The sequence below is a fragment of the Salmo trutta genome, chromosome 3 (assembly GCF_901001165.1).
Source record: "Salmo trutta chromosome 3, fSalTru1.1, whole genome shotgun sequence".
Taxonomy (NCBI): domain Eukaryota; kingdom Metazoa; phylum Chordata; class Actinopteri; order Salmoniformes; family Salmonidae; genus Salmo; species Salmo trutta.
The window spans coordinates 56,106,943-56,118,969 of NC_042959.1; the positions used below are offsets into that span (position 1 = coordinate 56,106,943).

At 44.5% G+C, this 12,027-nt stretch overlaps 1 protein-coding gene, 1 non-coding gene and 1 pseudogene across 2 annotated transcripts; all 3 read right to left on the minus strand.

The window, feature by feature from the left end:
* Positions 1-1,100: 1,100 nt before the first annotated feature.
* Positions 1,101-5,696, minus strand: LOC115179789 (T-complex protein 1 subunit gamma). Its single transcript, XM_029741556.1, has 14 exons — positions 5,589-5,696; positions 4,900-4,961; positions 4,724-4,774; positions 4,565-4,627; positions 4,357-4,453; positions 3,977-4,094; positions 3,673-3,859; positions 3,406-3,555; positions 3,155-3,287; positions 2,965-3,046; positions 2,682-2,862; positions 2,251-2,496; positions 2,013-2,144; positions 1,101-1,686 (listed from the first exon to the last, which is right to left on the minus strand). Exons 1-14 carry the CDS (start codon positions 5,614-5,616, stop codon positions 1,594-1,596), a joined length of 1,623 nt encoding a protein of 540 aa, XP_029597416.1. The 5' UTR covers positions 5,617-5,696; the 3' UTR covers positions 1,101-1,593.
* Positions 1,780-1,916, minus strand: LOC115189587 (small nucleolar RNA SNORA15). The gene has a single exon (XR_003876956.1). It is a non-coding gene; the product is annotated as a small nucleolar RNA SNORA15 (small nucleolar RNA).
* A 2,172-nt stretch (positions 5,697-7,868) lies between the features above and the next one.
* Positions 7,869-12,027, minus strand: LOC115165619 (protein disulfide-isomerase A3-like; annotated as a pseudogene).

The window sequence follows — 12,027 nt, forward strand, 5'->3', positions numbered from 1 at the left end:
AAACCAGATGTGATGGCATATCGCTGCAGAATGCTGTGGTAGCCATGCTGGTTAAGTGTGCCTTGAATTCTAAATAAGTCACTGAAAGTGTCACCAACAAAGCACCCTCACACCTCTAACACACATGCTTCACGGTGGGAACCACACATGCAGAGATCCGTTCATCTACACTGTCTCTCAGAAAGACACGGCGGTTGGAACCAAAAATCTCATATTTGGACGCAGACCAAAAGGACAGATTTCCACTGGTCTAATGTCCATAGCTTGTGTTTTTTGCCACAAGCCAGTCTGATTGTCCTTTAGTGGTTTCTTCGCAGCAATTCGACCATGAAGGCCTGATTCACGCAGTCTCCTCTGAACAGTTGATGTTGAGATGTGTCTGTTACTTGAACTCTGAAGCATTTATTTGGGCTGCAATCTGAGGCTGGTAACTAATGAACTTATCCTCTGCAGCAGAGGTAACTCTGGGTCTTCCTTTCCTGTGGCAGTCCTCATGAGAGCCAGTTTCATAGCGCTTGATGGTTTTTGCTACTGCACTTCTAGAAACTTTCAAGTTCTTGACATTTTCCGGATTGACTGACCATGTCTTAAAGTAATGGACTGTTGTTTCTCTTTGCTTCTTTGAACTGTTCTTGCCATAAGGTATTTTACAAAATAGGGCTACCTTGTCACAACAACTGATTGGCTCAAACGCATTTAAAGAAATTCCATAAAAATGTACTGTTAACAAGGCAAACCTGTTAATTGAAATTAATTCCAGGGGACTACCTCATGAAGCTGGTTGAGAGAATGCTAAGTGTGCAAATCTGTCAAGGCAAAGGGCAGCTATATTTTGATTTGTTAAACACTTTTTTTGGTTACTACATGATTCCATGTGTCATTTCATAGTTGTCTTCACTATTATTCTACCATGAAATGAAGAAAAACCTTGGAATGAGTAGGTGTGTCCAGACTGGTACTGTTTGTGTAAAGTTGCAAACATACAAGTAAAAAAAACGTAAACCATGACCTATTGCATGATTTTAGGACTTCCTAATATGCCTATCCAACACATTCAGGGATGGGAGTTATGGCCCAGACAAAAATAGAACCTTGATGTACCCGGAAGTAATATTTTATTAACTGTTGTGTACTCAGATCTTGTTTATTTCAATATGCTGGGTGAATTGCAATTTTTTTCTTCCATGCATTTAACTTTAATAAAGCTGAAGAGGATATTTTTATGTCTGTTGCTGAGAAAACGAACCTTCTTAAAAAGGCTCAAAACAGTATAACCTGTTTTCACTTTAACTGGGTACTACAGTGCTATAAACAATACTCATGGAAGATACTTCTTTAATCTGCCACGACTAAAGATATACAATGAACTGTGAGTGAGTCAGACCGTATTCGATTTGAATTTTATAGCAAATCAAACATACATGGCTACTGTGATGCTTCATTATCGACACACATACTTGGTTGAGAACAGACAATCCAGGCTAAACATTTTGTATTTTTGCAAAATAGCAAAGAGAACAGTAGGCTGTACTATGTGCACTAGCAGTCTGTTTTCCCACTGGTCTACCAACCCATTCCTTCCCTCCTTTATCTTCACTCTGCTCCCTGTCCTCCCCCAGCCTGGTCATCGCCTTTCTTCTTCATTCCAGACACGATGTCATCAATGCGGAGCAGCAAGATGGCCGTCTGAAAGGCAAGAGATCAAAATTACATTAGTGGGGTTCACTGAAACCAGTGACTGTTTCAAATGAAAATAGACACTAAATGTGCCCCGAGTTTCATTGTATTCACTATGATGTGAAGGAGATAAGGCACTGGGAAGCACTCATCCTTTAGAGTACTAGGAGTGAAAATGTTTTTTGCATGGTGTCTGACTGCATTCACTACTGACAAAGTAAAACAGAATTCGTCCATGCCTTGTACAGTATGTTTTAAAAAACAGTAAGTCTCAAGCATTTGCTGCATTCACATTTGAGGTGAATCTCACTTTCAACAGAATTGGCCCCTCTTACCTCCACAGCAGTCTTGTAAGTCTGGGCCTTAACAGCCAGCGGCTCACAGATGCCAAGCTCCATCATGTCTGCCAAGGTGCCAGTCTCTCCGTTCACACCCCATGATGCACAGGCCTCCAGGGTGTGCTTGGCCTAAGGAGAGGGGGGGGGGGGGGGGGGGGGGGTGTAAGATAAAACTATTCAGCTATGCCCAACAAAATGACAAAGGTGCATATTTTAGAGTAGAAACCACATGTACCCTGAGAGAGGTGAGCACGCGGATGGTGGAGGCTCCACAGTTTTGGATGAGTGTACGGGGGATAACCTCCAGGGCCTGGGCCACGGCACGGTAGGGCCACTGCTCCACCCCGGTCAGGGTCTTGGAACGCTCCATCAGCCTCTTGGACACGGCCATCTCCACCGCCCCGCCTCCAGGGAGTAGAGATGGGTCCAATAGCACGTTACGACACACCTGCATTGCATCCTGCAAGTTACGCTCCACCTCCTGAGGGACAGAGAAAGACGCACATCAACACTGTTTGGTTCCACAATGAAGCATTGAGCATAACAGGATACCATGAGGATCAAATCATCCTGTCTGGTTACGGACTGCCTGAAAATGAGCCGCTTCTGCCATAACAGAGACGTCTTGCCATTTTCTTTGTGCATGAGGGGTAACTTGTCACGTACAGCCAGGATCTCTTTGCTGGCTCCTCTCAGCAGGATGGTGCAGGCTTTGGGGTCTTTGCACTCTGTGACGAAGGTGAAGTACTCGTCTCCAATCTTCTTGATCTCAAACAGGCCGGCGCCGGTTCCCACGTCCTCCTCACGCAGCTCATCGGTACGGCTGGCGATGCGAGCCCCACATGCCCTGAGAATATAATGATATCAGCGTTAATAGTAAATTAACAATTTAAAAGGATTAATAGTAAGCACATCTTCAGAATACTATACTGTGTGGAATGGACCTTACCTTGAAATGCGGTTGTTGTCAGTCTTTCTGACGCGGCGGATGGCTGTGATGTTGGCCTTCATCAGATAGTGCTGTGCCAGGTCTGGGGAGATGAGTGGAGAGATGAGTTTCTCTGGTCAGTGCAGGGGGAGCTTTGGTGGATTAAGAGCGGTTTCTAAAATTGTACATACAGATTTTGTATGTGAAGTACCTGAGATGCCCTTCTCGGTGAAGATGAGGTCTGGCTTGAGGCGGATGAGGTCTTCACAGATCGTCTGGATGTACTCTTCCTCCATCTGAAGGATCCTGGAAAAATCCTCCTCTCGTGTGATCTCAATGTCAGTCTGCATAGGAACACATTTATTGGCTAGTACCTACTACTGTTATTTGTATACTGCATGTGTGTGCTGGTAATGCATTTGTGTGCATGTGTGAATGACACTGTACACGTGTTTTCAGTACCTGACTCTCGCCCTTCTTGTACTCCAGGGAGCAGTCCAGCAGGATGATGCGGGGGTTCTTGATCATTCTGCGCATGCGGGGGTGAGTGACGTCCTTGTTGACCATCACGCCTTTTAGCACACATGAGTCCTCAATGAAGCCACCAGGCACCTATAACCATAGCAAAACCACGAGGAATCAATCAACCTGGTGTCATTTTCCCAATGACCACACCTCTGTCATACTTATTGATGTCAATCTTGTAACTGCAAGACCTTTACCACTTACCTTCTCCACTTTGGCGTACAGCTTAATGTTGATCTCCTTGCGTCCGTGCTCCTCCAACTCCACAGTGCGCACGGCATCCAGGGCAATATTACACGCCATGGTAGACCAACGGCTCAAGGCCTTGGTGCAGATGGCGGAGTTGATGATCTTCAGCATCTGCGCCCTGTCATTCACGTCCACCGGGGTGCTGGGAGGGAACAGAGACAGTCGGTCAATAGAACGGAGTGTAAAAGTGTGCGAGGGAGGATTGTGTGTGTAAGTGAATGCAATCGAGTGTTCATCAGTAAGTGTGTGCAATCTATACCTAATGTCTTTGAGCATGTCGAGCATGTCGTCCAGGGCGTGTCTGTAGGCACTGATGATGACTGTGGGGTGCATCTGCTGCTCCAGGAACTGCTCTGCTACAGACAGCATCTCCCCGGCTAGAGACAGACAAAAGATTGAAAAAATATGTTAACCAAGAGCTGTTTTAAAATGTGCACACTCAGTACGATGGCTTAGAGGATGATTGATTCTTACGCATCATCAACGTGGCCCTCTCGGAGTAGGAGTGCCACAACATCCAATCCTAAATAGCCTTAAGCTCAAAAGGGTACATTCACTGTGTTGAAGAGGTTGACTGGATCTCAGTCAATTCCATGTCAATGGAGTGAATTGAAATACTTCCACTACCAGGCCACTTACCGAGGATGATGACTGACGTGGTGCCGTCTCCCACCTCCTCATCCTGGGTGCGGCTGATCTCAATCATGGACTTGGCTGCCGGGTGCTGCACTTGGATCTGTGTTTGTTTACAGGACAGGTAACTTTAACAGACCTGAATTTGTTTACATTCACCAACTTCTAAAGCAGTGTACTGGTGCTCATGGGAAATGCAGTGCAGAAATCTCACCTCTCGGAGGATGGCGTTGCCATCATTGGTCATGACAATGCCGCCCATGGGGTCTAGCAGCATCTGTTAATAGATGGGGAAAGGTTAAGACAGTTGTATTTTGGTGTCACTTTGGGATTTAAGCATCTAAAGGGCCAGGAATTGTGTCTTGGTATAAACCTTCATCATGGCTCTTGGTCCCAGGCATGTTCTGATGACATCTGCTATTGCCTGTAAAAGTAGACTAAGTAAGGCTGCAGGAATTTCTCATGTTTCATTAGTGCAATTAAATGTCAGTCAGAAATAAAATTATTGGGTAATGGGAAGGGGAAGTCAGAGTGGTGTGTCATCTTTACCTTTGCTGCACTGATGTTCCCTTTCTGAACCTTGCGTCCAGACTCTCTTTTCATATTCTGGCCTAAAGAGAGAAGACCATTGAGGTGGCGACAGAGAGAGGAGGCTCTTAACTAGGCCTATGCTCAAAATGACTGACCATGATGCTGCGGTTTGTACAGTATTTGGCAACTTGACGGACAACATGGTAGGCCAACAAGTGTGTAGTTATAAGTACATTTAATTTCTGAAATGACATTTGCAAGATTGTCTGCACCATCGTTAGCTACCGTGTTGCCACTGCCCGAACCAGACACTGAGACCGAGACCAACCCCAAAAACGGGGAGACACCAGGGAAATAGCTCACCTTAAAATGTAACTTAGCTAGTATGGCAGCTAGCAAATTATTATCCATTAAAATTACCCAAAGGGTTTGTTAACTACGTTAGATGCTGTGCATAACATTACCACATAGAACGCTATCAGAACAGTATCCCTGTTTATTCCCCATATTTGATAAAAGTTTATAGCCGATTGTTCCGCTAACTACGCAGCATGACTGTCACAACTCGAGACATCACTAGCTAGGCCCGAACGCCGGGCATCACATCGCGTGAATGAAAAAGCTCACAATAGCAAGATATAAAATACACTTGAAACACTAATGTATTTAATTCATTGATAAATGTTGTAACTTTGTTTATCACTCACTCAACACGACGATTGGTCTTCCCATCATTTTGGCAGCGTGCGTAGATCAACCGGCTACCAAGTTCTCAAACGCAGCACAGGAAAGGCTGATTTGATTGTGGCTGGGCGGGTTGGGCAAAAAATAACCAATTAAGCACGAGGAAATTTTGATGAACAGCCGTACAACCCAATCTGCGTGACTACGAAATAGAAAGTCGCCAGGGGGCGCTATCTTGAAGTTGATATTGTTTTCCTCGTGTGATTACCCTAGCAAATCAAATCCTATGTCGCAGTACATATATGGACATTCTATAGAACCCCAATGACCAGCTCTGTGGTATCAATTATGTACATGACGGCATAAAGCTACCTGTATCTTCAACCGTTTAGCTACATTTACTAGGCTTACCATTTGGTGCACTGTACGAACTGTATTCCGTACAACCTTCATCACTGTTACACGCACAGGTATTGCATTTTGGAATATGTAGTCCAGACAGAAACAAGCCCATTCTGTAACGTCTTTGTTATTTATCAAATAATACCCATGCATTGGACATTGCCCGACCTTGATGTTAATAACTCGTTTTTCATGTAAGAAACCTCAAATTATTTCAGTAGTTACACAAATGCAAAAAAAAGCTAAACGAGACGTAACATTTGACTGCTATGTAAAACAAATCTCAGAAGAGGGGTTAGCTGACGTAACTATACATTCTATGAAAATAAATAATTCCAATAAATATCACTGTGTAATTTCTGACAACAAATAAAACAGATCTCTCTAACAAAAATTACTAATATGTGGATTATGTGCTATATTGTGTATGTAACACGAAACAAAATAGTGATATTGAGTGTATTTAACTATGTAAAAATCAAATGGAGTTCAATTTGATAAATTCGGTACAATGAGGCATTTCAAACTTTCTTTTTTTATTTATTTTATTTAACTAGGCAAGTCAGTTAAGAACAAAACAAATTCTTATTTACAATGACGGCCTACCGGGGAACAGTGGGTTAACTGCCTTGTTCAGGGGCAGAACGACAGATTTTTACCTTGTCAACTCTGGAGATTGAATCCAGCAACCTTTCGGTTACTGGCCCAACTAGGTTGCCTCTCCTCAAGAAGAGCATTTATGGAAGTTGCACAAAAGTGTGCAAATGTCAAAAAGTTAGACATACCCAGATGAGGTGCTTGGCATAAAAGTCAAACTGAAATCTAAGCCTGTCCATAGTGCTTCAGTAGTCTTCACCCAAAAATGGCTAAGACACAGAGTTTCCCAAACTCAGTCCTGGGCCCCCTGGGTGCACATCGTTTTTCCCCCGTAGCACTACACAGCTGATTCAAATAACCAACTCATCATCAAGCTTTGACTATTTTAAACAACTGTGTAGAACTAGGAAAAAAACGACATGTTTACACAAAATGGGGCCCCAGTACCGAGTTTGGGAAACCACATGCTAAATGACCAAAATGTAATGTCAAATGTATTTTGTTGTTTAAATCTTTTTGTATCAGATATTTTGTAATTTTTTGTATTTGTACCCCCTTTTCTCCACAATTTTCTCCCTCATTGCTGCAACTCCCTGAAGGTCGAGTCATGTATCCTCCCAAACATGACCCACCAACCTCGCTTCTTAACACCCGCCCACTTAACCCAGAAGCCAGCTGCACCAACGTGTCGGAGGAAACACCGTTGGAAACACAACTGACAACAGAGGTCAGCCTGCAGGCACCCGGCCAGCCACAAGGAGTCACTGAGCATGATGAGCCAAGTAAAGCCCCCCCGGCCAAACCCTCCCCTTACTCGGACAACGCTGGGACAATTGTGCACTGCCCTATGGGACTCCCGATAACAGCCGGTTGTGATACAGCCCAGGATCAAACCCGGGTCTGTAGTGACGCCTCAGTGCCTTAGACCGCTGCACCACTCGGGAGGCCCCTCTATCAGACATTTGATTCCATTTTTATCTATTTGCTTAGCAGGTGTAACAGTATAGCTTCCATCCCTCTCCTCGCCCCAACCTGGGCTCGAACCAGGGACCCTCTGCGCACATCAACAACTGACACCCCACAAAGCACCGTTACCCATCGCGCCACAAAAGCCGCGGCCCTTGCAGCGCAAGGGGAACAACTACTTAAGGTCGCAGAGCGAGTGACGTCACCGATTGAAACGCTATTAGTGTGCACCACCGCTAACTAACTAGCCATTTCACATCAGTTACACAGACACTTTTTTCTTTGTACCCATAAGCAACTTTGCAAAAACTGTTGCACATAATTTTTCCTTTTCTACATTTATCTATAGTCTGCCTGAGGTACCTTACTCAGAGTCAAGGACGCTACACTAGTATGCCTTTCTTTGGAATATTAATAGCAACCACCAAGTCACCAGTTTAACTGCAAAACCAATCTGCACGTGTTGTCTATTACTGTACTTGCAGATGCTCCAAACTCTCACATTGAGAACATTCCTCTTTTGAAGCCCCATGAAAAAACTGCTGATTGTTTAATTTAGAAGTCCTCTATGTTATGAGTACTCAGTGTTGCTGGTAAGGCACAGAAACCCAAAGGAGATCTTCTGGTCGGAAACTGTGTATTGCAATGGATGGCTCCTTTTTTCCCCTTATAGTTCATGTCTTCTGCTTCTTTGCCAGTCCACCCACTCATCCCTTGTTTTCACAAGTCTTCTCTGGCAGTGCCCAGGACAAGGGGACGTGTGGTCTCCTCCTTCAGATAGTTGAGGAAATCATTCACCTCACTGCCACCCTATTGACAGATACGGATGGTTAAAACCGTGAAGGAATGTATCAGAATATTGATTACAGAGCATTAAGTGTTATTTAATCCATGTCCTTTGGAAGAGGAAAAGTGGTGTTGTAACCTAACCGAGTATTTCCGAGGTTGGTCCTTCTGTCCTGTTGGGACGAAGAAAATAGTGGGGAAACTGGGAAGAAGGACAACAACAGATGAGATTAAAATAGCAGATTACAGGGTAGTGACTTGAAATAGACAAAATCAAACTACATAAGAAGTAGAGGCTCACCCCTGGACATCGTAGGTTGGAGGAACATCGTTAGCAGTGGCATCCATCTTTGCTATAACAATGTTGGCGTCGGCGGACAACTGTAATCGAGAAAAATTCAATTCAAAATAATGAGCGTCAATGATGGTTTGCAACTTTCAAAACCAGGTAAGCAACACTTGCAGATGTGAACCTCACCTGTTCCCCAAGCTCTGTGTATTTGGGCTCCAGGCCTTTGCAGTGTCCACACCAGGGTGCATAAAACTCCAACAGCATGTCCTTGTAAGGGTTGTTCACCATCTCCTCAAAGTTGTCTGCCACCACCACCTACAGAGGCAAAAGGGTTTTGTTTAAATGCCTTCCTACCACCTTTGAAAGCGGCAAACGTTTGCTGGCTCTATTCCGCACACCTTGACTGGTCCGTCGTTGTTTTCGGGGGCAGCCTCTGACTTGACCTGCCTCTTCAGTTTACCAGCAAAGTAGTCCTCCAAGAACCTCCCCAGGGATTTCCTGTCCCGTCTGCAACGGACAGACAGATTAGCAGTGTGACAGCTGGCCAGATTGCATAAGGAAGGGTCTGTGATGGTCATGTGTTTTAGTAAATCACGTGAACTCCTCCTGCATGCTGTACTTGTTGCCCTCCCTGTTCCTGATGGTGATGAGAGGTAGCTCTCCCCCGTCGGACGGCCCCAGGCCAAACTCCTCCTCCAGCTCATCGTGGAACTCTGCCCTGTTGGCCACAGCGTAGCTCAGCCCCTGAGACTGGAACTGAGTGACCACTTTCATCACCCTTGGGAGAGAAGGGGTAGTGAAAGTGATGGAGAAAAAGAGAGGTGGGTATCAGGTAAGAGCAGTTTCTTTCCCCATGCTGTGGCCCTCACCAGCTGGCCATCAGGTTTATAGGGACTAAGTGACTTTGCACCATGCCATCATCATTCTGTAAAAACTAAAACCGTGCTATACTGCAATTGTAACACACACACACACACACACACACACACGTCACGGTAGCATCCTTCCCTGTGCATATATTGATACATTCCTACTGTAAATTGTATATCCTCACTGTAAATCAGCTTATACTGTAGAGTTCTATGCTTACTATATTTATATTATAAGTAGACTTTGTGCAAATTCCTCTGTCTGTATTCTGTGCATTGTCTATAGATGGCAGCACCATGTAATTGGAGAATAAAGGTGATTCTGAGAGCAGCTCTCACCTGTTCCTCCAGTAGTTGGTGCCCTTGATGTTGCGGAGGTAATCCACGTCGTAGTAGGCCACCAGCAAGTCCCGTCCCCTCATGTTCTCAGCAGTCAGATGGGGGCACAGCCCAAACACATTATCTCTGATGAATTGACGGAGAGAGGTGGTCGAGACAAACTCATCAGACTTGACCACGCTGTCCTCAAACTTGCTGTTGAGTCGTGGGGGCCGGAAGAGCACCACCGTTCTGGTTAAGAGAGACACAAGAGGAGAGTGACATCATCATATACTACTACTTGGCAATAATCTATGATGTAATATCCAACTAATGTGCCCTCATAGTCTAGTGGCCAGAGGGTTGAAGGTTCAGAACCCAGGTGGGATTATATGCAAGGGGAGCTACAACACATACTCTGATTCCACGCCGTGTTTGAGGCCCAGGCTCAGGTCTGCAGTGTGGGCAAAGCGGTGGCTGTCTCTCATTGCACTAGACGCCTTCAGAAACTCAGCCATCTGAGAGCTGTCAGCACCTGAGAAAAAAACCTGACAGCAGGGAGGGAGAATATAAGTCACTCATATAGTTCACTAAAAATATACATGCAATTGTTTTATTTCAACAGACTAAAGGATCTCTACTTTGCTGTGATTGATAAAGTGAACTCACCAACCACACTGGCTTCTAAATTGTTGATGAATGCATCCAGGTCTCTCTCATTGTGCAGAGGAATGGAACTGGGACCTGCCTGTTTTTTCATGAAGCTCACAATGCCATCTATGGGAACATTGGACAACATTAGATGAGTCATACTCTAAAACACATAAGACACAAACCAGAACAGCAATGATTTTAAAGTAGCCACCTGCACTCCTGGGTCCATCATAAGCAGCAAAGTCCTCTCCATTGTGGAAGATTTTGAGTGTGGGGTACCCATTGACCCCAAAACGTCCACACGTCTCAGAGTTCACTGTGCAGTCTACCTGGGGAAAATGACAGAAACCAATTTAGCAAGACTGTTTAATAGCAGTGCATTCAGATTGGTGGTATACAGAAGCAGCCCTGATCATTAAAGCTACTGTGGGAACTGATCTCAATTCACCAATAAAGATAAAACAGAAGCGACAGAGCTATCATGGACACTTGACCCCCATATTGTAAAGCAATGCCCATCCTGTGGAACAAAACTGGATTGTAACTAATCTGGATGCAAGGAAATACAATGCATCCTCTGGGGTATCGTGTGTGGACAAACTAGTATACTCACTTTAGCTAATGACACTGTCCCTTTTAGTTTTGTTGCTGCAGTTTCATATTCTGGGGCTAGTTGCTGGCAGTGACCACACCTGATAGAGAGATGAAGGGAGGCGCCATAAAAAGAAAAGGAAGAGAATGATAAAATGTCACAAATGCTAGAGGCAAGTGTGACAACTGAGATATCAGGTGACTTATAAGTGTCAAAGAGAGACCTAGACTAGTCATAATCCACTACTCAAATATGTCAGCGCAGAATGCACAAAAAATAACGTAACACTGTTAGTTTGAATTGAGCAGACGCATTGAGTCAATATAGCGATCTAGAGTAAGACCGTTTTAACGGCTAACGTTAACTGCACAGTTCTAAATGTAAATAGTTAAACTATCTACAGCATTGTGCGGTATAATCGATATTAAAATCAGGAATGCATTTATATTTACTAAACATGTTTAGATGGCTGTCGTTCGTGCATGCTAATGAATTAGCTACAACGCTAGCTATAACATTGCTTACCAAGGCACGAAGAACTCTACCAGCACAGTCTCGTACTCTGCTACCGTTTAAACGAAATCAGAATCCCCGAGCTCGAGCACGTCGCTGGCGGCTACAAAGACGTTCTGCAAAAAGCAAGAACAGGCGAAATGGACCCAAGGTACCCATCTCAGCAGAATTAATTGCTCCCAATAGCGATATAGTGTAGCTGATATCCTCTGCTTTTCACTACCTCTCACTGCTGTCCATTCAAGTTCACTGCCAGGTGGGCGTGAGCAGGTGCGAAAATCTGATATCAACTTTGGAGGGGACAATTACATGAAATTTTCTCAAGAGCAATTCCTGAGGGGGACACCAAAAGTAGTGCTGTAACACATAGCCTACATTGTAATATGGTAAATGTATATTGAGGAACCAAAGAAATAAGGTGTTTGCCGTACTCCTAACTACCGGTACCAAAAACTACACAACAGCAATACCAT